Genomic DNA, 27,801 nt, shown 5'->3' with positions numbered 1-27,801 from the left:
GATGAATTTAACTGGTATTTATTAATGTATCTTCAATTTATCAAAAGCAAATAAAATCTAATTTTTCAGGTAGCTGCTGATGTAGCATGTTGAAAGCACACAAAGACGACATGCAAGGAAGGAAAATTTGATTTTTCACACAGGACTGACATCAACACCTTGTGTACGGTTTGTTGAGTTTCTCCCTTCATATATAGCAATGTAGCATAATCAGTATGGGGTTTACTATCAGCAGAAATAACTATTCAGCAATAGCTCTTGATATACTTCAAGGCTAGATAACACAGTCTGAAGGTCAAGTTTTGACTTCTTGAAGCCTAATTTATTCAAGAGGAGACTAAAGTACTAGAGCTAGAAAATGGCCAAGCACTTTCTTCAATTGATGAAAAAGCTGTTGTGGTTTTTTTTTTTTTTTTCCAAAGGATTTCTGCCAACAGAAAAGGATTATGAGCAGAATAGGGCACTAAACACTGCCAATTTCCTTGGTTACTGTATGAAGAATGTTAGATGTTCAAAGAAGGCAAGAAGAAACTGAAAAAAAAACCATATCAAAGATTTGTTCAAGAACTGAAGACAGAGAGGAGACAGAGTGCAACGTTAATTGTGCCACTAAACCTTGTCAAACTATACAAGGTGCAAGTAAGGACCAAGTGTATTAAACCATTCAGATTTTAAAAGACTTTTTAAAAAGCTCTGTGCACTTATTACTTACCCTCTCTCACACACACACACGCATCCCTATCTACCTTTCATGGCAACTATGCAGCATAGTGCTATACATTTTAAACTCCAAGCTCATTGACCATTTTGTGTACAAAACACGTAAAACTGGACTGCTTGTAGAGACTGGAATGTTGCAGGATAGAAAAAATCCTCCCTCTCCACCCGAGCAGCTGAACCATAAGGACTGCTACAGTTAGTCCCACTTTGATTTCACTTATATAAAATGTGGGCTCACTTTTATACACGATAAAAATGGTAGTAAGTTTTACTGGTTTCATGTTACACAAAGCAGGAGATACAACTGGCGAATTGTATATGACTGCTATACCAGAATCCATTTTTAGGTGCCTGCTTGAGCATAACGAATAGATATTCAAAGCAAAAATTGGACCTAGAACCCTTCTCAAGTACAGTATCAAATCTAGATCTATTTCGCCAATATCATCAGGGAGGGGAAAAGTCCTGCAATAACTTCCCCTGAGGAGGCCCTGTCAATAGCGCTCTCCTGAACAGCCCCTGGACCTAACCAGACCTCTTCCACAATGACAGAAAATGCCAGTCTGCCACCCTCTTTGTTCCCTATCATCCACAAACTGAACATCTAGCATTATGTCAGCCTCTATCATGAGTAGGTAATAATATCTGCAAGTACAGTATGACAGATGACTGAATTCTAGACAGTTTATGAATCCTTTCACAGCTAACAGGAAAGTTGTATGCTCCCTTGAACAACTCTCATCTGAGGTAGACACTTGCAAAACTAGTTTCGCGAAGCTTTAGTGTATTATCAAGAGGAAGTAAAAATTACATACCAAACCAAACGCAGCTATCTTAGCACATGTTAGATACAACAACAGTGGCAAGACTTTCCTTGAGCCTACATAGCAGCTTGGCCTTCTAGCAATTTTAAACATAAACTTCTTTCAAAAACACACTACCAGTCTCCTGAATTCAGCCTGGGTCTCTGCCTATTCCCATATATATATTCCTCCTCCTCAACCTTCCTCAACTCTTGTTCTGGCTCAATACCTTTACTATATGTATCAAACTGCAGATCTGGCAGCAGCATATCCTGATGCTTTATCCCAGTAATCTATCTCTATGATTTAACTCCATACTGAATTTCCAGTTAGGCCCATCTTACCACTTTACCTGTGGTTATCCCCATTGTCTTCTCTCAGACCCCCCAGTAAGCCACGAAGCAAAACATTCCATTAAGAATAAGCCACTACAGTGATTCAAATACTTCACCTTGACAACTATAGGTTTTCTGAACACTGTTCCTAAAGTCTTTAAAGCACACTCAAGTCTGTCTCCCACTTACACCTCTCGTTTGTGTTCAAATCATTGTAAGATGTTACCCTTTCTTTTATTATTATATTATAATTGCATTTATTTCTCTTATTTTTATTACTGTAAAAAAAGACAAAAAGAGCACAAGTCTTGTTTATGCACCTTTAAATGACTGTTTTTAAAACTGTCCTTACAAAGAGATATTTCATACGTGAATGCTTTGTCTGCTTCCAGTTATTTTATAAAAGGTATCCATTTAATGACACCATTACCATGTCACTTAGAGCGCCTTATGTAAAATTCCTGGATTAGCACATTGGCCTTTCATCTCAGGGAACCCAAATGCAAAACTGAAAAATTACTTTCACGCTCTTAGCCTTGCAGACATTACTAATTCTCAGTACAATTTGGCTTAAGTGACCATTTTTCCTTGGGGGAGGGGCAAGTGTTGATTAAAGCAGCGTGTGATTTCAGGCCAGAAAAATAGATGGAATAAAGATGCAAGAGAATCTTGAAATTTGCATGCTTATAACACTCCTAGACTTCAGCAATCTAAATCACATCCTCATTTTCTAATCAATATTTCTTCCATTTAAAAGACACTATGCAATCTCTTGAAGAATCACTGGAAATTATTCAGCTGCAATACCTACCGCCCATGTACACAAGGCTTTTTACCACCATGTAACCTAGTATGCTATGAAGTTCCCAGCTGCTGTGGAAAAAACTACAACCCTCATTGTTTATACACCTTGTGTCCAACATCAGGTGTGTAAGTACTCTTCTATACTATCACATAAACAGTCACAAGTCTGCTAGACTTATTATCTTGAGTAAATGATTGGTCTTTAACTGACTGTAAAACAATGTTTTGAATTCATTATGACCTTTAAAATCCAATTAAAAAAACCAAACAAAGAAAGAAACCAAACAAAAAAAAACCAAAACCACACACACATTTTTAGAAAGTACACAAAGTTATTCACACAGAACATAAAGATGACATTAACTCTAACTGTGCTGGATTAATTATATGTCTAGTCTATACGCACTATAAATCTGGTTGCAACAGTACTCAATATGCAGAATTCCCCATGTTTATTAAGCAAGTCATTTTTCTGCCTGTGCTAAAAAACCCTTGGAATCTAAACGAGGCCCTATAGCTTTAGTTAAAATATATATTACGTAAGAATAAAACACGACAACTGCGGTAAGTACCTATTTTAAAACAGTAGTATGAAATAACTTTGGACAAGGCACATCGCATATGTGGAATCAAAAGGAGAAAACCGCATACATTCGAGAAGCTGGCAGAACAGCCAGATGAGCACACTGATAATGCAAACTTCTATCTTTTGCGAGGGAGGGGACGTACCACAATCAAATCAGACTTCTTACGCAATTACCCATTCCATGAATTTAAGAAATAATGACTGGGGATGATCGATAGCCTAAAACAGTTCTTTATGAGCTAACGCTTAAGTTTTTCTTGACCATGCAGTGCTAACATAACATTTTTACACTACCAGATTCTTCTTGCATTACAAAAAACAGAAGTTGCACTACTTTAAGTTAAAGGGGACGTCTAAGGTTCTAATGCCCATGAGAAACAAAAACAAATTTACACATGCACATGCATGCCCAACTATCAGCCCTTACAAACAAGGCTCTTCCTTGCCTGCCTTCCTACCTTCCCTCCCTGTAGTAGCCTCATTTCAGAAATCAGGTTATTGCTACAGAAATAACAAAAGCACCTTCCGAACAGAGAGAAGATCCTTACAGGAGGAATTCTACATGCATAGATAAAAATATCACAAGTATAAACAGGACTATTAAATCTGGCAGTGAGACCCCAATAAGGACACACGCCTTCGAGAATTTTTGTAACTGTGTTTAACCCAATACCTACCTAAGGCAACATCCTGTGCTGCTTCCTCCTGCTACTGCCATTATTTTTATTTTTGGCTTACAAAGTGCACAGAGAAAGAGAAGTAAAGCCAGTAACTGTTGACAGCTAATTTGATAGTAGTGTGAAAATATTTGTGTTTTAAAATAGGAGAGAATGCACAGAAAATGATCTTACTCACCATGCATTTGTCAAAAGAGAAAACCCCTTAAGTTTCCTTGCAGAATGATGCTCATCTCTCAACAGCAAAAAAAGAAAATGAATCCATTAAAATACACAGTACAGTTAAAACAGAGTTTCCTAGCCTTAGCAATGCTAGATTGAGCAAAGTTATACATCTCTCCCATCCCACATAGCACCAAGTACTGCTTGCTGCATGCATATCGGAGGACTTCAACACAACTACATGCTGCAAGAACAAAGACCTTCATTTCCTAACACGCAAATAATCAAAGAGTAGCCAAAAATAAAATAACTATGACAACTGAAGATTTGAGACCAGGTGGGCTGTTAGGGGGAGGGAGAGAGGCAGGGGAGGAACCACAGCGTTGAGAGGATGAGAACTGAGAAAAAAAAACCCCTTAAACCACAATTTTAAAAATTGTGAGGAGTGTAACACAGATAGGCCAAATTATTAGGATAAAACTGCGTAAAAGCATATCTTGCACACATCTAAATCTGAAAGGGAAGTTACTATACCAGAAAAGTAGTACATGATCATGTTATTAAGATAATAGTATAATCTAATCTGTACCAATCAATCACACTAAAATTGTATGTTCACAGGCTTCCCCTCCAACTCAAACAATGAAGTAATATAGAAGAATAACATATATCTCGAATCAGTAAGACCTACATGTTTATACTACTTTAGACCTGCTGGACTTACGCCAATACCATAAAAAGGGTATGCTGTGTCCTGTGAAAATTGTTCATGAGAACTACTTAATACAGTGAAATTTCATTTTTCACACTGGTGGTATATTAAAAGCCTCTGAGTAACAGAAGCATCTATTAACAGTGCTTCAGACAGATTATGCAGCACTGAATTTTTGAAAAATATCTACACATTTACAAAATAAATTGAACTAATGAATTAGTTTGTTACAACCAACTTCTTAGAAGTTAATATATCTGCCTTAACAGAGAGTCATATTTCCATACTTCACTTCCGTGTGTATTTTTAACTTCACAGATATTCCCTAATGCACAGAGTTACACTAGGCAAGCGTAGTGCATGTAGGTGTAATGATTTTGCATTGCTTCCACTTCTTAGCGAGATAACAAAAAAAGGGAAGCTACAGTGGCTATGGAGAAACAGTGTGCAGTGTTACCCTGATTCCCAAAACGCATGACAGGTCATCCACCATTAACGGGCTAGCCAGCAGGGGTAAGAAAAAAGTATTTTGTGTTTAAGGCTGACACAAAGCCTGTGAAAGCAGGCTCCAATAACCCTCCATTAGAAACCATAATTCAGTATTAGTAGTATTAGAAACCATTAGTACCATAGCCTTCTACAGAGGCATATTTTAATATTCTGAAATGCCATTATGATACTTCATATTTAAAAACTACATTAATCTGTAAGCAAAATCAACTTCTTGTACAAGGCACAGAATTATAGTAATAAAAAAGCACAGTAACAAATATTCATTTATGTACACATACATTTATGTATGTTGTGTAAACATGTATTTCACATATATAGAGAAGAAATCTACAATTACCAGAAAAGAAAAAATTTATTACACTAGAGAAATAAAAAACTAATATTAAATATATTTAAAAGATTATTTACACTAAGCAAATGTATTACCAACCCATACTAAAGTCAGAATTATAAGACTCATGTAAATGCTGTACCCCTTTCTGCAGAGTTATTGGCGTATCTGCAGGCAGTGTTACTCCTCTTGAAGACAAACTCATGTCTGCTTTTCACAGAATTCACCATCCGTCAAAGTGATAACATGAAGCAGAACAAAGTAGTTAGCAATATTTCTTGAAGCTTAACTTCTCAAAACCCAAATATTGGACAGTCAGTACAAAGAAAAGACTAAGAATGTAGTAAATGTCACTGTTTATGTGAATTCAGTCCCACTCAAAGCCAATTACAAAAGACACTGGGGCATGACTAACTAGAAATCAACCAACCAAAAAGCTTGAAAACTCACCTTCTGTCCTTGGAAAAGCCAACTCTGACATCTCTGGCTATAAAACTAAGCAGAACAACATGCATTTATATCACTCAGAACCTTATCTTCACTGTCAAAACAAAAACTAAATCCAAATCATTAAAGACTGTATTTTAGCACTCTACACTGAGTGGTTACAGTGCTGGGGCTTTTTTCCTGTCTTTTCCCAGTCAACAAAATACTCTTCAGTGCTTCTGATCTTCAGGTTTAAAGAAAGTAGCTGAGCATAAGAATAGATGCACTGAATCCATGAAGTTTCATTCTGATTCTTAGCTACCTTTACTCAGAGCAGCTGCTGAACCCATCTTTTACTTAAAGTAATACAATTCCTACCTTTGTCGTCCAACTAAGGCCTGAAAGCGTGGTACGTTAAATGTTACGAGTGAAATTTAAGACTGTTTTATGAACTCAAGTTGTTGATCACCCCGCTCACATATTTACTTTCTGTATCACGTATCTGCATAAGCCTGGTTTCATTAAGGTGATTCTACGGAAGTAATGTTTTTTTTCTTTCCTGCTTTGTGAAAAAGGGTAGAACTTTGCATTGCTTATATGATAAAGCAAGCTATAATCTTTTTTAAAGGTCTCATAATGTGCTCAGTAGCAGAAAAAGTTTTTTGCTTTTATGCAGCATGACTAAGCAATAATCCTGTTGTAAACCAAACTGTTAAACAGATGCTGGAACTGTGATATTGGATATTTCTTTTGTAACTCTTGAACAAGCACTCTGCATCAGAAACATTGCTCATCACCAGTGAAGACTGCAGACATTCTGCAAAAATCATTTGTATTAAGTATTCATAACATCTCAAGCACTAATGTATCAGATATGCAGACTACTGTAGTTTCATAGGAAGTTACTTTAAGTATATTATTTAGCACACATCTAATGTATATGTCCTAGAATCATTCATTACTGACTTAGCAAATAGTACAATAATCCATGCTAAAATTCACTAGATCATATTGATAGTATTTTTCCGCTCAGTCATTAGAAATGAGCACATTCTGTAGTAATCCCAAAATGTCTAGGAAAAAAAGTCTCATCTCCAAGACACAAGAAATGGCTATATACTGGCAAGTTAAACAATGTGATTCCATGTAATTTTCCAAGTGACAAAAACTTCGTAACAAGTCACTGGCACCACTAAGATGCTTCAGAATCCACGAATTCAAAGCATCTATTTTCATGCTAAATCACTTTCCTGAAATCCTAAAGTCAGTAGGGTTTAGGTAAATTCTGTTGATGAACAAGAAGACCAAACACCATAAATAGAAAAAGAATGAAAAAGAATACAGCTCCCTCCCAAAAAACTAAAACCTTCAACACGCTAGAATTTCAACATGCTGTAGTTCCCAAATAGTAATAAAATACTCCTAAGAAATAGGAAGTAAATACTTTCCTAAATTTTCAAAACCTGTTGTCCTTGATTGAGACATACAGGGTGGAAAAAAACTGGTAAGAAACTGATGTCAAGTCACAAAGAGAACTTGTTTGGAGACAGACATTTGATCCTTGTTCAGTTAGCTTTAAAACAAGAGCTTTTAACAAAACCATAAAACCAGTTAAAATACAGCAGATATTATACATTTCCTCGGCTCGGTAAAGGTTCAGTTTTAACTTGACTCACTTTACATTGAGTATATAACAGCAACAGATCCATAGCAACTGATCTTCTAGGTTTAAGGTATATTTATTTACTTCTATCTTTCTCTTAAGCTCCAGTCCAAAAATTTAATGACTAATTTAAGAAATCAGAAGAATCAAAAGCTAGAGATCAAGCTTAAAGCATTCATTCCAAATGTTACAGAATTAACATCCTTTTCTACTAGAGACAGTTATAATAAATGTCAAGTGTTTGCAATTAGGTTTTTACCTTTCAGGCACACATTTTTTATTTCCTATGGGAACATGTTCTCAAAATTCTGTAATATAGCTTCAAAATTTTGCTGTAAGAAAACAACTTGTGGTACCAGAGCCTGATCCTGTAGGAATTGTACTCACAAGAATATTAGACATGCATATGTTGCAGCACATATAGAAGCATTTAATAGAAATTTAATAGAAAGACTAACACACCACAAAAAAGAACCAGCACAATTCACAGTTTCAGTTCTTCCCCTTCTAGCCTTCCCATGGATGAGCTAGGTATTCCAAACAACACACCTTACCAGTGCAGTTTAAGGGCAAAGCAAGATAACCCAAGATCCCAAATCCTGCACTGAAAAGTTATCTCCAAATACGTCATTTCATAGTTCTCAGAAGATCGCTGTCCTTTTGCTGGCCAAGAAACATGTGCCACATGAACTCTGAACTCCTTTTGAATGTTATCCTTCAATTTTACCCATGTGTCAGCTTCCTTCTTCCCCCTGGTTATAGCTATGATATAACTGGGTCAAACTGACCCTTAAATACACTTAAAACCAGATTGTCAAACTCAGTGACTGCATCCGGAAGGGGGCTTTGAGCAACTTGGTCTAATGGTTGGAACTAGATGATCTTTAAGGTCTCCTGCAACCCAAACTATTCTATGATTCTACGATGAATTCATCATTCAGCTGTTCCAAAGACCTCTTAGTTTTGAGTATCTTACATCTTCTGTATGGCTTGGTTGATGCATCAGTTACATATTCTAATTTTCCATTAAGTCTACTCCTAATGTAAGCTTTCACCAGCTATCTCCAAATGGTTAACAAGAACATTACAAGAGACTGACATTATCTTCCATACCTATGAGTATTCTATGTGTTTGCCCAATACCTGCTAAAAAACAACAAAGTTAGTTACAAACCTCCTACTGGATACTTCACTTTAAAAAAAAATAAATAAATGTATTAATGCTTAATCTTCAGTGTTATTTAATAAGGTCATTGTCTCATGGGCAGAAGTACAAAGTACAAAACTTTATAAGAAAAAACTTAAGAGGTATCCTTTTCAAAAATCCTTTCAACTCACTTCTGATCTTACGTTTAGGGGAAAAAAACCCACAAACAAACCACCACCAACAACCACCCAAACAAAACCAACAGCATAGCCTTTTCATGGCTGCTCTTCATGTCCATGAATGACAAGGATATTATCCTAACATCATACTAAGGATTAATTACGTAGACACGGGAAAAATGGATCTCATTGCTCTGTGAGTTTCCCAGATCAGACAACACACAAATGTACTTTGAAAGCTCCATGTTCTGAAGTTACCTGAATACAATAAACTGAAATTACTTTACTATTAAAGTCACTAATCATGGACTAGAGCCTATCAGAATACTGCCAATTAATACTTTTAGCTGTGAATCTTTTTTTTTTTATATTAGTTTATTAATATTGCTCAATTTAGAGCAATGTCTTGCTATCCAGATCACCTCAAACCGAGGCAAGGATTTAAACCTTCTTCTCCGGCATCACAAGCAGGACCCTTAACTTAATCTTCAATTCTGTAAATCACTTCTTTGCCCCTTTTTGATAAGTCTAAACGACCTTGCTTTCTCCCAGGTCTATATCTGAGTAAGTGATACTACTTTTACCCGAAAAATTAACACCTTAACACAAAATTTAACAAAACACTACATCAGAAGTAAAACAGCTTTCCATGACAATCTGAAATTAGACAGCTGTTACCTCCTGAACAAGTCACACACACACACAAATACCCTACGCTTTCGGGGGGGGGAAAAAAAAATCACTTTAAAATATAAATTCATGGGAATAATCAGATATAAAGTGCAACCAGTCAAAAATTACAGATATGTGAACTAAGTTAAAGTACGAAAAATCACGATATGATAATTTTCCTTTAGCCCAAATAACTAATTATTGTACTAGAGAGAAACTAGGCAGATCCTGCTTGCTCACTAAAATGGAAGAGACTATTCCTAATGCTCCAATGCACTAATCAGAGGGGCTGATGTTAGAGAAAAGCCTAATAATGAAAATCACACGAGCCTGGACAAAATCTTCTCTTTCACCAGATCATTCATCTCCCCTCCAATTATAATGGAAGGGTTCGCATTGCAAGAACAATGGCAAAAAGCTGAGCACTGTTCTTTAATGCAGGTCTAAATTTTGCAGTATCAAAGAGCATGATGCAGGTTTCCATCCTTTTCCTTCCAATTCTCTTCGCAAACTTGTGGGATCTTAAAGCCTTCTTATGCACACTCCTTGCAAAGCTTTTCATCTGCCTATTTTCGCCATCAATAGGTTCAAGCCTGATTGAAAAACACACTGATAACAAAGCTCTGTCAATTGAGTTGTATGAAAACCCTGATATTGAGGGCTTCCCCCTCACTACATAGCAGTAAATTCTTGCAAACTTCCAGCCTGTTTCTCAACAGTTGATACCATTTCTGTGTCATTATCAAGTGCCTGCAGCTGTTCATAAACTCCAAATCTTAATGTAATCAGTAACAGCAGTTATCATAACATAACTAATATAAAAAGGTTATTTATATCCTAAGAATGCAGTCATTGAAAAATCCAATTCTGCTCCCAAGGCAATCTACTGTATCTTGTTTTTCTGTGCATATAATATCAAGTTAAGAAGCAAAGAGATAGACATACTGGTAAGCAGCATATACATGCATACCAGAAATAGGCAGGAACGATCCATCTGTATCCTAATTAGAAGCACAGGCACACCTCTAAGATAACCGATATACATTTCTCTCTTGAGACTTCAGTATTAAATATCATGTACACTATTGGGCTAAAATATGAGCTGATTGGCTGCAAATGAATATTCTGTGACTGAAACAGGAGGAAAGAAAGTTTGCACTCTTACTAGAGCAGAGGTCTAATTTCTTCTCCCTCCCACAACTGCCCTTCTTGAAAAAATTTCTCTGGCCTGATTAGTCTTTTTTTTTTTTTTTTAATCTTCCCATTTGACGTGACTCCCATCAGGACTCTAACTTGCAAGACATGCTTAAGTATGCCGTCTTGAAGGTTTCCCTTCATCTTCATTCCCAAATTAAAGGCAGTCATACATAGAGGTATGAATTCCCTCAGAAGTAACAGCTTTAAATATGCTGAAGACAAACAAGAACATGGTCAGTGATCTCCCACTTACCATTGCAGGATTTCACCACTTGCTAGAGATATATCCCATCCCAGAAATAATCAGTTGCTAGAAAAGTTTAGAAATCCCCAACTGGAAGCTGTATCAGTAACAATGTCAATCTAAAATAAATTATACAAATTATGAATGTTGCTAAACACTGCTCTGATTTACCTAGACATGTCCCTGGAAGTCAGATGGGAATGTTTATCTGTTTTAATCAAAAGACAGTTCAGACAGTGGTCAGTAAAAGGAAGATGACAATAGTGTTCCGTTGTTACAATACTGGTGTCTTGCATCCCACACTTACCACAGTATCACTTACTGACAATGCCACCAATGAGAAGCCACCTGAAAAAAGATCTGTCAATAAAATATTTAATCATGCACCTGTGTATGGCAAAAATGGAGCTGCTACAAATGACCTTAAATTCTCAGTTCTCCAGTCTAATCCTAAAGAAATGCACCCATTCCTGGGAAAAATTATGAATAAAACCAGTGCTAGTATCTATCACATCTAATTCCCTTCTGAAAATTATGAGGATTCAAGCTCTGTTCATCAGAATTTAATCTTTTAAAGCCAAGCTCAATAAAAGTGAATTATCAAAGTGACTCAGCAACATTAGAGCAGAAGTTCCCTGCAGTTTCAGCTGGCTTTAACTGTAAAATCTCCTGTATATTCAAAGAAATTGAGACTGATTTTACCATTGTCTGCTCTAGCCACCTCTTACTTACAAAGTACTAAAGAGGTGTCACAGGACCAAAATACTAGGTAGTCAACTCAGAATTCAAGAGATGAATATTAAAGAATTGCTTTTGGGAGAATCAGGGTTTCCAAATTTACAGAGGTTTTCTACATAAAGAATTAGATCTACTGCAATGTACCACAGGTTTCTTGTTCAAAATATAACTTGCCAAATGACACAGAAGAGGCAGTTTCTTGTATTGAGAAAACAGTCCTAACAAAAAAGATAAGAAAATTCAGTTTTGACTTTCAGGCTGAGGAAGCCCAAACCAATCAAAATCAAAAGGATGATAATTCAATTAAATTATCAAATTATTAAAATAATTCAAATTTTTAAAACACTGGCTAAACGTCTACCAGAATCTTTGACAGTACTGATGATTTTTTTCAATCTTTTGTAGCTACCAATTGTAAAAATTTAAGCCTAACATTTTCCTGATGTGAATTAAACGACGAGCTTGCAGACACAATATCTTAGTAACCAGAAAAGTCAAAGTGACCTTGGTTTTGTGTTCATTTGAAAGGGAAAAAAAAAAAAATACATGCTATTTTTGTTAAATTAGAATGTTTGGACTCTTTGCTTGGGTTGTTTGTAGACAGTAACAAAGTACAAGGTTAATGTGTAATAACACTGAGGGTTGATGTGAAGTTTGACAGAAAGCAATTTCTTGTCTCTGTAAGAAAGATACACTAATGAATGACACAATGTAAAGTTGTTAAATACAGAAAGAAAAACAATAGTCACAAACAGGTGATTAATCTGAAATTTCCCCAGGTTGATGTATCACATGGTTTGTGCTAGGCCACTTCAGAATAAACCAGGTGATATTCCTTATTGCTAAACTGAAAAACTGTTCGACTGCCTCCAGATTTTTACTATATAGACCTGTGACTTTCTGCCACAGCGTTAAGGTGACTGGACAAAGCACAAGGTACATGCATTAAACCAGCAACTTTTAATAGGGCTCTAAATAATTTTAATCTGCTGTAATAGCAATAAATCTTTCCTGGGAGGGCAGGTACAGCCATTTAAATGAAGAACAGGGGGCAGAAACTGAAGAGCAGAAGACCACCAGGTAAGATGCCACAAAAAGGAGTCCAACTGAATCAAGTCTTTATATTAGAGACTTCCTGCAAAAACCTTGAGCTCTTTAAGCTGGTTCTGTACAGGATGCTTTTTCTATTCACCTGTAAACTGGTTGGAAAGACTTTTTCCTTTCCCTTCCTCCTTTCGAACTCTAAGGGGTTTTTTTTGTGTAATCTAGGGAAAGACATGGGAGAAACATATATATGCTTAAGGACTGGAAGGAAGAAAGATTGAGAACTGATAAAAGAGGATGTGTGCAATGCTGTCCAACCTGGAAAGGATCTGGTAAGAAACTGACAGACTGGAATTACAGAGTAAATTTAATTAATGCATCTTTGGTTAGAAAATATATTTCAACCTTTGGAAATTGCTTGAAAATTCATTAATTATTACATTTAAATAAAAAAACCTTTCAATTTTGTATTACTTAAAACTCAAGAGAAAACTGGTATTTCAGAAAAAAAAAAAACTTGCCATAAAAACATCTAAATACCAGATACTTAGCTATTTATGCCTGCTAATAGAACTATGTGAAAAATGTGGAAGAATGAGGTTTCAAGTGGGTACACTAGAAGACCCTGAACTATAGCTGTAGAAGAAAATAAATGGTACTCCAATTGCAATAGTCAATGCTCAATATTACTCATAAACTTAGAATAGCACACATTTAAAGAAATATCTGTTCTTTTTCATGAAGTTGCTTTCCGTTGTTCTTCGCCAAAGAGCTTTACATGAAGATCTTTGTTAATGCAAAAAGAGAAGTGATGTTCCACTACAATCAAATATGTATTTGAGATCTCTTTATACAATAGATTTCCTGGAAAGAACACTGTGGGAGTATATTTGGATTCTAAATGACAAAAATATCTACTTGTTTAGAACATCAAGACAAAAGAGGCAAGATAAAATTCCAAAGATTGGAGTGTTCTTCACCTTGAGATTTACTTGAGTTTTATTTTTGCACTTCCAATTTAATTTAAAGACACAAGGCACTAATTACCTTGAACTACTTTTGTGATGAAACACTTTCTGGCTTATCCTTGATCAGGGCAAGAACTATCACTCCAGTGCAAATGATTCAGGTTTTGATTTCAGAAAGACTTCAAAACTAAGCCTTCATAAAACTATAGTAACTTCTTTTTAGTTCATCTGACCAAAGAAAACCAAAAGTATACTAAAGAACAGAACATGTTTACTTACAGTTAACATTTTTCCCTACTAATACCCATTTTGATCATAATTAGAGACAAAAGTACAAAGCGTTTTATCTTTTAAGTTCCTTGTCACTTCTGGGAGAACACAGACTCTGAGACACAATTAGATATTCCACATGAGTTCACAAACTCCACCTAGTAACAGCAAATGATCAATTCCTCCAAAGAAGGAAACATTTCCTACCATGCACCTAGCTGACCATGCTGTGCCGAACATGAGCAAAAAGCTGAGATTTTGTTCTTTTCAGATAAAAGTCTTGCACCCTGAAGCATAAAATTCAGTTTACCTGAACATACAGAAATATAACATAATTCATGCCCAAAGCACCCAAGTCCCTCCTACATTTCTTCCAGGGATACCAAAGTTGATGATTTCTTACAGAATGGATTATGCAATCCACAAAGTAGTCTTGCCATCCATACGTTGAGTTTCAGGTTTCATCTTCACATCATTCCCTTGAGGATGAGGACATTAAATACATAATCCCACTCCAACTTGTGGAACGTCTCAAATTTCCACCTTCTCAAACATGGGTGTGATACCGTAACATCAGGTCCACAGGGTCAACTCCATGAAATGCTCCACTGAGAACAGCTCATCTGACGCACGAGCCTGCAGTTCTCAGCAGCTCAGGATGGGCCTGTTCTTTCTATTCTCCCAGCTTCTAAACCTCCCTCTAGGATAACAACATTTGTCACTACACTGACTCTATACTTTTACTCTTTATTTTGATCCCCACCACTCCCCCTCCCTTCGTTTTTTAAATTACAAGAGAAAAAAATAGTCAAGGTTGTCTCTCAAGGTTTGTTCTAATTACTCTCACCATGTCACGATTATGAGTCTGTGAGGATATAATATAAAACTCTTCCAAAACTGCAGAGAGGAAAAGAAGATGGACAGCTGTGTTGATGAGGCAGACCAAATAATGTTCAGACACACAGATGTCCTGCTTCCCAAGCACAGAGGCAACTCACTATTCTGCTACATGGCTTTTACTAATTTGCTTTTATAAACTTACTTCCAGTAAGTCGACCCCACAAACAAACATGCTGTTCAAGAAGCATGTTCAATGTTTTGAGCGGCTTATGATAAAAGATCATCAGAATACAGAAAGAACTTCAGCTTAGAAAAACAAGAATTCAAAATAATGTTAATTATCTATTCAGAAGAGAAAAGATTTCAGATGTCATAGGTGCTATGAATAAGAGAACAGATATTTGTGACAACTTCTTTTTTCCTGGGAAGTAGAAAATCTTTTCTGGAGAGAAAAACAAGACAGAAGAGGCATAACTTCTTTTTTTCTTTTAGAAATGCCTATTTTGATAATAGTTACCTATTAGACATAAGTAGAAATTCACTCTGTAATTTTTATTATGCCTGAAAAAAAAAAAAAAATCAGAAAAAGAAACTAAATCAGAAAGAAAGCAATCCAAAAGAAGAATCACTGAAAAATATGTAGATCATGGGAGAAGCAACAGAAAAAATTATGGTAGCCGTCAACAATATTAAAATAAAAAAACGTGCTTAAATGTAGCTGGCTTCTCTTAAGAGTTCAGAAACTATCAAACTGTAACAGTAATATTCATGACCTTGGGGGCTGTATACAATGAAATTTTTGTATATGGATTAAGTATTTGCAGATAGAGCTGTTACAAAGTTGGCAAAATAAGAACATGGGGTGGAAACATGGTATTTCCAAGCACAACCTCCACAGCCAACTGTGGGAAGCCAAAGTCACAGCCAGTTCACTTCTCCTCTTTGCACACCTCTCTCCTTTTCAAATGCAAGTAATTTTATAGACATCCTAGAAGACTTCAACCTGAATTTCAAAGATAAAAGTTTAACTCAACAGTTGCCATTTGGCCTTTGCCTTTAATAACTTTAGATGAAGAACATAACAGTCCTGCTGAGTCTGACAAAAGGTCTACTTAGCCGGTATCATTTATCCTGCAGTGGCCATAAACAGATACCTCGGTGAAAGACTTTTTGACAGAAACCATGGTCTTGCTAAAATGCCTCCATTAAGTAACAGGAAGACTCCTCTCAATTCTTCTGGTAACTGGAAAATATATCAGGTCCTCCATATTATTTTAGTTCCATTATTATTTTAGCTCACTTCTGTCAGTAAACGAGTTGTTCTTAATCCTACTTCTACCAGAGAGAGCATTACATTCTTAAATGGAAAACCAAGAGAAATGGAAGGACTGTGAGCAGAAATTGTCACAAAAGGTATGACAAGAGCCTTCACAAAGAAAGAGATGTGAAATCAGCGAAGCTATGAACTCCAGCTTCTGAGAGACTGAAGGTAACACTTAGCTAGCTTAACCGATCAAGCCAGCCAGTAATCTTAACCATGACAGGCCACAAAACAGATAGTTGACCTTTGTGTGGTAAACCTTGCTTGGGAAATCTACTAACCAGTTGCAAGCACAAAGGTTACTACGGTAAGTGCAATTTAAGCCAGCAACATGCGTAATTTAAACTAATTCTTTTAATGTGACTTCTAGTCCTTATGTTCAGAAAGATGTTACCAGTACAGTGTTTTTCCTGCCTCTGCAGAGACAGTCAATGCTTTCCACCTTGTCCAAGCACAAAACTATCACAATTTTGCCCCACTGTCTCAGCAACATTTAGATACACACTGACCAGAAATGCTTCAGGTTAGTATTACTATCGTAAGAAAGAACTAAAAGCAATAAAAGTACTCCGGAAGGACACTACAGCTATTTTTAGAGAACATACAAAATATGGCAAGATAGAATCAGTACAGTTTCCCAGACACATACATGTTTTTCACTGGAGAAGCAGGGAGAAGGTTCCTCCTTAAGGTGCCAGCCAGGACTTGCTAGTAAAGTTCTCTGGCACGTGCACAGAAACAGCCATGACTGGTCAGCTTCAGAAAAGTTACAAGAAACTTCAACTTCCAGACAATTTCTTCATGCAAATCTAAAAACTGAATAACCAATAGCAGTGTAAGTTCTTACACCTCCAATATCACCCCTAAAACTGTTAAGACAGGGTCTTGCAGACCACCGAGAAAGAGAATGTGAAGGAGGTGGTATCCTTAATTCTACAGGTGTTCCTTGTCAGAACTCTTTCCAAGCTCAAGAAAAGAAAAGAGAAATTACACATGTAAGCTTTTAAAGAGTGAGAGAGATCTTCAACACCAGTAATTTCCATTAATTGGAAATTTCCTCTTTAATCTCTACCCCTGCTCCGGATAACATTTAAACTGTGCATGAACAGTACTAAGATGAAGCACTTCCAGGTCTGTCTGCCCACTCAGAACTTCCCTTGGCTTACACTTTTAGGTATTTATGGAAATATAGTAACATCAGTTATGGACAAATAAACACACATGCACATTAAATATATGCCATATACACAGCATTTGCTCCTTCCCCATCAATTTTGGTTTTATTCAATTATCCTACCAAAATTAGACCATCAGACAAAAGAAGCTGCTCAATGGATGTTAAAATTCTCTGCTCTGCTATAGCACTGATGACAGTAATTGGAGGTGGGGAGGAAGGGAAGAAAGACATTAACTTCTCGTTTAAGGACAAAGTACTGCCTGCCTGCCCCTGCTTCCGCTTTACCCGAAAAATTTTCACAGTCACATGTAGGCTCTGTGAAAGCACAGTCACATCTAGAGTCACAGGTTCCAAAACCTCATTTTCTACAATCATCAGTGACCTACAGAGAAAATTTCACCAAATTACTGAAATATGGAACACCTTTATTAGAAAAATAACTTAATAGGTAACTGAGCTTTTCCTCAAGCTTTCACGAAACCGATCTATAATTCTGTCAAATAATAATTTAGAAATCTTACCTGCTTTTTTCTTGAAGTTTCCTTGGACAACAGACTGGCTGACAAAACTGATGCAAATGGAGAGCAACACAGCTCAGGAAAAGGGTTTGGAATTGATGAGATCTCCAAAATATTGTCATCTTTCTGTTTTCTCCTATTTCAACAGAATACATAATATCAAATGATAATTGTAACTACTGCTGTTAAAATGGCAGTATCCAACCACAATGCATGAAATACTAAGGCATTAATACCACAATGCTTCCTGGTTGCAGCAATTAGCTTCTTTATGCAGTTATTTTTTTTGATCAGTAGGCTGAATCTATTAACATACAGTGCTTAACACTACTTGAAAGCAATCCAAGTATACAGCTCTGAATATAAAGTTGTTTGAATATGTTTAAGTCTTTGCAGAGCAAGCGCACAGTTATATTTATATTGGCTCCTAAGGACATTAGTAAATATTTTGTTGTCCCTGTGTTCATGCCATTCCCTATGTACACATATTACAACAGTGGATGCATGTAACTTCTTGAGTACATCACAACTGTATTTTAAATACATGGAAACTTTTTTTTCACCAGGAGTCAAAGTGACTGACATGGCAAAATACTGCAAAGCAATACACTCCTTTCTGTTTCCAATTACTTTTGTGTTTGTATCTATCTCCATAGCTCCATCATAAAATAAATGTCTCAGCAGTTGCTGACTCCTTAAATCTGATTGTGTCCGAAGTATCACCAAGCAGCATTTGCAAGAGTAGTGACGCTAATCACTCCTGTACTTGCTGAAGAGCTCAGTTATGCACTGATTTAAACTATCACCTTAATAACATGGCTGTTTCAATGGCTGTGTACATTACAGGGCATGGTTTTCTCACAGAAAATACTCAACAGCACTTTGTCTACTTGATTGCATTTGGAGGGCAGCACCCAGTCTGCCAACATATTTTCTACATGTGTGAGTTGATGACTCCAAGTATGTAGCTTTATTACCTTATTATTATCATTCTAGATTTCACATACTAATTGGTACAATGTAGGGAAAACCATCAGAGTAAGATAATGATGCAGAATGAAGACACTTTACTTTCTGGAAATCCTCACTGAATATTCACTTAAAGTGCTATCTAGCATTAAGAAGGAGTGAAAAATCCCATATGCAGTATTTTAAGATTCTGCAAACTTCAGTCTACCAAAACTGATCAGACGCTTCATGAAAAGCCTAGCTCACAGTTTCCCTTACTAAGAATAGAGACCAGTGCCTTTAAGAACAGCCTCAGAGGTAGCAAACGGTGCACATCGCTGACAGCAATTACAGCGGCATCGCTAACGGTGAAGCCGTTTATCTCACGAACACTGGAAGACAAGACACTGTAAGGAGAAAGTAGAGGCTCGGTTCGGTGTGACAAGGCAGGCTCGCCAACGTCGTCTCTTTTCACCTCAAACTGGGAAACCTCTAAAAAAAAGATAAAGGGGGGTTGGGGGTGCGGACGACACGCATCCGCAGCGCACGGAAGTGTCTGCGGGGCCGGGAAACAACTTTGGAGTTCCAGGGAGGCGCGGGCCGGTCCCGGGCCAGGCCGCCCCGCTCCTGCGCTTCGCCCCCTCCCCACACCGCCACTACCAAGCCGCGGGGCACTCGCACCCTCAGGCCCCGCCGGCCCCGCTCCCGCCCGCAGGATGCCGGCCAGCCCCCCTAGACGGCGGCAGGCGGGCCCTCGAGGGAGCGGGCAGGGCCGGCGGCGCCCGCCCGGGCTCCGGCCTTACCTGTCGGGGGGCGAGGGCGGCGGGTCTCCCCCGGGGGGCCGGGGGAGCGGGCACGGGGAGCCCGCCGCGCCGCGGGGGCTGCCGCCCGCGGGCTCCGCCACCGTCCCTGAGGCGCGCGGCACACCGGGCAGCGGGGCGGCCATCGGCGGCGGCGACGTCCTGGCTAGGCGGCCGCCCGCGCAGGAGGCACGTCGGCGAGCGGCCCCGGCGCTGCCGGGCGTTTCGGGCGGAGGCTGCTCTCCGCTCCCGCTGCGGAGGGGGGGAGGTGGCGGGGAGCGAGGGGAAGCGCCGCCCGGGCGGCGAGCGGCACCGAACGCCTTCCCCGGCACACGTGCGCGGGCGGCGGCGGGGGTGGGCGGCCGCCGGCTCCACGCTGTGGCGGTCGGGTGCAGAGCCGTGCCCTTTCGGCTGCCGCCGCCGCGCCGGGGCGGGAGGTGCCCTGCGCTCCGCTCCCTGGCGGCACAGCGGGGTGGGCCCCGGCAGGTGCGCGGCTCCCCCTCCCTCATCCCGGGACTCGAGGGCGCGGTATCACCCAGCCCGTCCGGGGTGTCGAGCCGCGCCTGACAGGGAGTCGGGGCGGCCGAGGTCGGGGGGTGCTGCCCCTTGCCTCCTCAGGAGTTGGCTCGGGCCTGGCCGGTAACCTTCTCCCCGGCTAGGCCGGCCCCTGGCGCACGGGTGCGCACCGGGGCTCACACGCGCACCACCGGAGGGGCCTGGCGCTTCTCTAAGCGCCTGACAAATCATTAACGAAGCTGCCCCATCCCTCTGTGAGGTCGGGGATTTATGGTTGTGCCTTAGAGAAATAAGGAATGAACAAGGCCGGAGGACAGACCCCTACCTTCGTGCCAAACAAGCAGCTCTCGGGAGGAGGCTGGGTTGCCAGCCGGGCCCAGGGATCGCGTTCAGCTGCAGCTCTGATGAGAGGGGAAAGTGGTTTATCCTTGTGCCTTCGGCTCCACCCCAGCAGCCTGCGCCGCTGAAGAAGCCAGCTCCTGTCCTGCTTTATGTACACAGAATCCTATGTGGCAATTCCACAGCCACCCTTATCAGCGTTCTTGCTATTGAAAAATAAAATTACCCCCTCACTGTATGAAGAACAGTTTGACAGCATCAGAGTGGGTAAAATTGTGTAAATCAGTCAATTTGATACAAAGTCAAATAGTTGGAAGTCCAGCCCCGGTAAAAACAGCTGTAGGTAGAAGCCTTCTGACTGTACTTGGCGTGCTCAGGGGCAGTAGCTGAGATGTCCGACTGGTGAAAATACGTGGGACGTGTGCTTTGCTGTTTTTCTGAAGCCACCTAAGAAATTGTCACACACAAGCCAATTTTTCAATTTGGAAGAAATATTTTTCTGATTCAGAAACAATACTCAGAGTTTTCATTTTGGCTGAGTCACAGATGATTTTGCAGGACGTTTATTTTCAATTAAACGAAGGATTCCTTCTCAGAACAGCTCATTCTCTATTACACTGATAGCAGCAGTGCAAGCTCAAGTTGATCAACAATTCTTACATACAGAGACTGGCAAACATACCTGGGATATTACAGTGTCAGATGCTTGACTGGATTTGCTCACTGGTTGTGAACAGCTATGTTTTTACACAACTGCACAGATCAGACCACTGTTTTTTTCCCAATTGATTCACTGCCATAAATGTGGCATGTTAAACCTCACTGTCTTCAAAAGAATAGAAGGAGGGAGAGCTGGCCTGGGTGCTCTGGGTTGAAAACAGGTCGGGAAGAGATAAAAACCTTCAAGTGGCAATTGTGTGCTGATGTTAATCAGCATTATAAAAGTTGAGCCATGAAAAGAAAATATGCTTTGACTTTTCACCCAGTCTGTGCAACTAACTGTTGCATAGCTGCAACCTGACATACATGGTACGTTTTTCTGTCTCTGGCTTAGTCATTTAATTGTTTTAAAATGGCAGGCAAATAAAAAACGCAATTAGAAGGAATATTAGCAAATAAATACTTCTATGTTTCAAAATAACTTTGCTAGGATTCTAATGAGTCATGACAGGAAAAATGCCACTTGTAGGAAAGAGCAATAAGAAATGTAATGCTATTATAATTTTACTTGAATGTAGTAATTTAAGAAACAGATTGTCTTAAAAATATTTCTTTTCTTATCATCTGTCCTGATGCTTGTTGCTTTCAGTGCTTTCTGTGGCAATAGCATTTTATGAGAAAAATACAGTCATTGGGAAACTGAGGCAGGGAAAGACCTATACTGGCTGTTCCAGTGTAGCATTGGAAATGTTGCATAGGTGAGAATGCGACATTCAGGTTTCTCCTGACTTACTGTCTCTCTTTGCAAACAACTGCAAGGATAAAAAAGATTGTTGGAGCTTGGCTAAAAATACCTGAGAGCATTTGACCTAGACTCAATTCAGGTGTAACCTTTTTTAACTCTTCCTTTGAACAAGTACAAGCCCTGTAATCTGTGGACAATTAATAGTGTTGATACTAAAACAGCTTTCTTCTAAGTCCTGACACCAGAGTATTTGTTGAGCTGTGTCATTTGGCTTCCTTTTTGTCTTAAGTACATCTAAGCTGCCTAGTCTGGTTTTGAAACTTGCTATGCTTCTGCAGCACAGTGGTCCTTGTTCTAAGGATTAACATTTCCCTAAAACTGATTTTCTGAGCATTCTTCAATCCTCAACTGAGGAGTTTTGTTTTCTATTTAACTTAATAATGTTTGTTAGCCCTAATCATGTCTAGGTGTTTATTAGGTAAAATTAAAAATATATATTGTGGAAAACCCCAATGGATTCAAGGTATTCAGGATGCACCCCACTTCCAGGAAATCAAGCTCTCCAGGTCTCAAAAGCCTGTGTGCTATTTAGAACCATGGCACTTGATTAATGTGACAAAATTATGCTTTTAATTAGAGTAAACTTTCACTGTTATTACTGACAAAATGAAGGTTTAAAAAATCCAAACTATCTGTGATTATCTATGAAAACAGTGGGGGGGTTTTGTTGGAATTTTTTTTTTTTCACCCTTTCACACATCTCCCCTTGCTTTTATCAAGATGTCTTCAGTGTGGTTTCATATGTATAATGGCTTCACCATAAAAAGCTTCACTGTAATTGCTCAAAGATTCTTCTCACTAAGAAAACTAATATCATACCCTTACACCATCTTCTGTCATAGGTGCAGTAGCCATGAAAAGAATTCTTTCTACTGAGTACTAGACTGAAGCTACAGAAGTAGCTAGTTTTTCTAGTGCAAGGCTATAACCAAACCTAAGTCTTGTCTCCCAATACATTCTCTACCAGCACTCCAAATTAAATTGCATCAAATGTAATGATACAAAGAATAACCTTAAGGAAAAAAATAAAACCCCAAACTTATTTGTCCAGTAAAAAAGGCATGCCCCAAGACATAAGCCTGAATTTGTAATTCATGTGTATTATCTTAATGTACATAGAACATGTTGAACACATATATATGGTCCTATTATGATGAGCTGTGCAGCCTTGCTCCTTCTTGAGCATTTCAAAAGCCCATTTTTAACTTCAAAACCTGGCCCATCTCTTGGGCAGTACCTCATGAGGGCCAAATTTCTCTAATAAACATAAATAGAGGCATCACTAGCTAGCTGCTTTGGAATAGTGCATAACTCTTTGAAAATTACCCATGGTTGAATGTTTTGTGAGGAGTCTTGCCTATTTTTATAGCTCGCAGTTTAAATTACTGTTAAAATGTGTATCTTTTGTTGCAGATAAGGAAAAGGTTCCAAGGGATTAAATCAGTAACACCAGTCTCAGTCATTTCCAGAAGCTGCTTTTCAACCTAATATGAAACTCCCTCTGTGTGCACTTGCACAGTAATACTCTGGTGTTTCCCCCAAATTAATTTTCCTTTTATGCACTTAGTATCAAGAAGCAGATTTGCACTGTTTTCTCCTGTTGTTTGGTTTGGGCTTGGGTATTTTTACCTAACAAAAAACATGAATACTTTAGCATGCTTTGGTAAGAAACTTGAGTAGAGGGATGGATTTTATTGCTAGCTTTGACAACAGTTTTTGCTATTTCAATAGCAAGTTCTGTGATTCCCTGTGTCAGCTTTGTCCTCTGCCCAGAACATCCCCCTGCTGGAATTTTGCCTTGAACTGTAACACAAGAACAGAAATTCTGTGCATGGTTTTTAGAATAAGAATGATACCTTAAAAATCAATCAAATCAAATCAAGAGCTTACAATTTCTGAAAGGTCATTGTAGCTAAAACCAAATAATTAGGTTCTGCATAGGCTTGAGTGGATGGCATGAAGGGCTTGTGAGATGCAGGTCAGACAATGTGATATACTGGCTTCTGCTCCCTTGCGCTAAGGCTGCATGAAATCAGTTATTCAGCAGCATCTATAATAAACTGCATTAGGTGATGCGATCTGCACTGGCCAACCTTGAACTTCTATAAGGCACAAAGTTCCTTCCTAGAGAGAACTGTAATAGTCCAGGGTGAATATTGCATATGTATGGATTACAGTGGCTGGGTCTTCATCTAATGGGTCTAAATCTACTGGACTAGATGTAATCTTCTGGGTAGATATGGATGAATGAACTACATAATATACAGCTGCAGTTATTTGTGGAAATGAATTGACAAGTCTCAGGGAACTGATTTAGCAGTGCCAAGCATTTGTAATTATACTATTGTAATGGAAGAAACATTTTTCTTTTAACACATTTCTCTGTTCTTATTAATCCCTTGTAAATATTTGTGATAATTAATGTTTTATTAGTTCCTCTGAACTAACTACTGTGAAGAGTGGCCAACTTTAAACATCACAGAAGTGATAAAATATTTAGGTAAATTAAACAGGTGGTGTTTCACAACAGCAGAGTACTGCTGATACTTTTTACAGCCTTTTTTCTGAAACTCCACCTTATGCAAAGAACATAATTTCTGACCTTATACACCTTCAGAATACTGCACACAAACACGTAATTATTACGTGAGGGAAGGGTGCAGGTGACTGCGCTGGTACTCCTTGTGTTTATCCAGCATGTAGAAGTTCAGTTTCCTTAATGTGAGTTGTTGGGAAATCAGATTCAAGAGCCTTTAACACTAGTCATTTTGTAGAGTGGGAAACAAAATACAAGCGTAAAAACAAAGCAAAACTCAACAAGAAATGTAGAGCTAAAATGACTTTTCACAAACAGCCACACCACTCACAAGTCTCAGCCATTTCTGAGCTGCTGCCAAGGACAATACCAGACAAAGCACAGTAAGAGTCTCCAGATATATGCAAAGAGGAAGGGAGATGTAGAGTTATTCTGGGCAAAAAGAAACAACATACCTGGTCAGAATCGAGGCAGGCAGCATTCCATTTTTCTTATCAGAGTACAAAGCTGATACATGAAATTTAAGGACAAAATGAATTCTGTATTTTGAAAAATTTAAGTATAGAAGTTTGTTTGCCTAAATGCGGGCATCTAATACTAATTTAGACACTTATTCTACCATGACCTAAGAAGGCATGGGTTTCCTGTTCATTCTGTGTCACACAGGACAGCCCAGTGTGGATGTTTCAGATATCCTTGGACATTAAAAATGACACCAGACACTTGTATTTAGGTGCCTGAATTTCATTCATATTGTTTCTTTTCTGCTTCTGCAACATACAGTTCACAATAGACTACCCATGACTTTAGGAAACAAAATGAAAAGTCTAGTAACTTCAGACATACTGCATTGTGAAATTGGGTTTTGGAAGCTTTCATCTAAGGAGGTTTTTCTCTAATTCTGGGAATAGTAAGAAATTTAGAACATGATTGTATGCACATCTGCATACATGCGAGGGGAGGAGGAACTTTTCTTTTCCAAAATCACCAGAATAACATAACTCTGATTGAGCAAAACAATTTCCACATCAATTTACCTGTGCATGTACAATTTAGAATGCCTTGAAAACAGGCTTTGAAATGGAAAGCTCTGCTGAACCTTAGTGATGGAGTCATTACATTCCCCTCAAATGCAAAAAGTAAAACAAACAAGTGCTAATCTGGCCAACTGGAATTCCTAAGGTAGTGCCTCTGTATGATTACCTACCTGCCACCATTGTAATACATCACCTGTTAGGACATTTAGTACTCTTTGGAATGATTTCATCCCACAGGGTTTACACAGAGAAGGGGCATTTGCCCTGTCTCAAGAATTTTTCTAAGAAAGAAATCTATATTCAGGGAATGAGATATTCAATAAACCTTTGAAAAATCAATGTACTGTTCATATTTTAAAAGCATTGTGCTGACTACTTGGAAGTTATTATATTAAAAGGTTATTAATGCAAATGTCTGTAATTCAGGAACCCTATCTAACAACGACAATCTCAGTACTTATTATGAACCTAATTACCACAACATCAGTGCACTTAACATTTTAATGTATTTATTCCCTTCATACGCATGAGTAAATGTTTGCATCTTTATGTGCCTGAATATGTTTAAAAATTAACTCTAAGTGGGTATTCAGAGTACCTGACTTTAGACACTATACCAAGTTAGGTTGGCTATTTAACATATAGGCATAGAGGTCTGCTAAAAACACATAGGAGATTTTAGTGCTGCCAGCCATCCCAGAATAATATTTTGCTTCCTCTGACTAGATGGGAAACCTAGGGAGAACTGTCTTCTGAATTAAGCATCTTAACTGTTGAAAATTAGACAATGCAATTAATTTGCTAAGTGATTTTCTCAAGATCTAATGAAATATGTGGCTGAGTAAGGGATGCAAACTTTGAGTCCAAAATTAGTACTCAATCAGGCCATCCTTCTTTGTAACTATAATGAAGGGATTTTGTTTCTAAAAATAAAAAAGGTAAAATGTATTAATACTTCAATACTCCTGACGGTAAGTCAGCTTTAAATCTGGTCCAAAAGATTTTCCTTTGAGCTGCAGAAAAAAAAGTACCTTTTCCTTTGGTTTCACATTTACTGAAGCTGTGCTCTGGAGTTGTTTAGTAGCTACTCTCCTAAATTTTAAAAGTAATTTTTTTTTTCCTAATAGTCCTAATTTTAGCACGACAAATAGAACAATTTCATAACATGGAACATAAGCAACCTTCTAGTTCACTTTTGTGTATTTATGAAGGAGACATTACACAATATGTTAATAATAACATACAAGATAATTCCAGACAACTGTGTTACAGATAGTGGCCCTGTAAATTCTACTTAGAAGTCAAAAAGTCTTACAACATTCCCTTGGGGTGGGAGGTGAAATGAGAAAAATGCTGGCTACTGAGCAAGTTCGTAAATAATTTACACCTGACTTCAAAGGCATTTAACATCTGATATATCTGAAGCATTTGGGAAGCAGGAGTACAAACTGAGATCACATCTAAAATTAGGAAAATTGTTATAGCCACTCAACCCTTTTAAATTCAACCTTTAGTGTTCTCCGTCAGTTCCATAAATTTAGCTCAATTCACTGTACTTGTCTAAGAATTCAAATATGAGAAATCAATACATTTTTCTTGGTTTTTTTCTTTTTACATTCTTTGGGCTTATTTTAGGAAAAAACAGCAATGCAGTTTTCAGAGTTCTAACCTACTTATACTTTCATCCTATCATCCAAGAACTTCCAGACTAATACATTCCCCTTTCATAACGTCCAGGTTTTTATAAATCCACATTAGACACAAAAGTTGGTATTCTTTCTAATGACTGGATTTCTGTGCTACTGGATCACTCAAGATGACATGCCCATTCCACAGAAGGAATAAGCATACAGTCACATTTCTGTCAAATTAGCCACAGCACATGATAAAGAATTTGTATCAGCTTTATGTTTCTGTGTTGACTTAATGCAGGCCATGGGAGGACAGACAATATCTGATCTGGCAAAAAGCCTAGTGGTAAAAATTCAACCCATTGAAAATCTCTTAACAAATTTGAATTAACAAATTGAGTTTGAGGATTTTTCTTCCTGTGGCAACTCTTCAAGGCCTCAAGCCCATTTTGGCATGTTGTCAAGCCATGGCCTCAGAGCCA

The 27,801-nt window shown here is 38.3% G+C and overlaps 1 protein-coding gene across 3 annotated transcripts in view; it reads right to left on the bottom strand.

The window, feature by feature from the left end:
- Positions 1-20,371, bottom strand: part of GRB14 (growth factor receptor bound protein 14) — a 63,731-nt gene extending 43,360 nt beyond the window's left edge. For 2 of the 3 annotated variants that reach the window (XR_003991635.1, XM_030487861.1), the window contains exons 1-2: positions 19,799-20,371; positions 18,051-18,183 (exon numbers count right to left, since the gene is read on the bottom strand). Coding sequence is in view for 2 of the 3 variants with exons in the window: in XM_030487861.1 (XP_030343721.1) it covers positions 18,051-18,183; positions 19,799-20,304 (639 nt within the window). In the remaining variant the exon portion in view is untranslated. Of the gene's footprint in view, positions 1-4,103; positions 4,126-18,050; positions 18,184-19,798 lie in introns of those variants that run through there. The other variant, XM_030487862.1, reaches the window with a different exon arrangement.
- Between the last annotated feature and the right edge of the window lie 7,430 nt (positions 20,372-27,801).

This window comes from Strigops habroptila, chromosome 5, assembly GCF_004027225.2.
Source record: "Strigops habroptila isolate Jane chromosome 5, bStrHab1.2.pri, whole genome shotgun sequence".
NCBI classification, from domain to species: Eukaryota; Metazoa; Chordata; class Aves; order Psittaciformes; family Psittacidae; genus Strigops; species Strigops habroptila.
The sequence above is the reverse complement of the archived record's forward strand: the minus strand, read 5'-3'. Positions and strand labels throughout refer to the sequence as shown.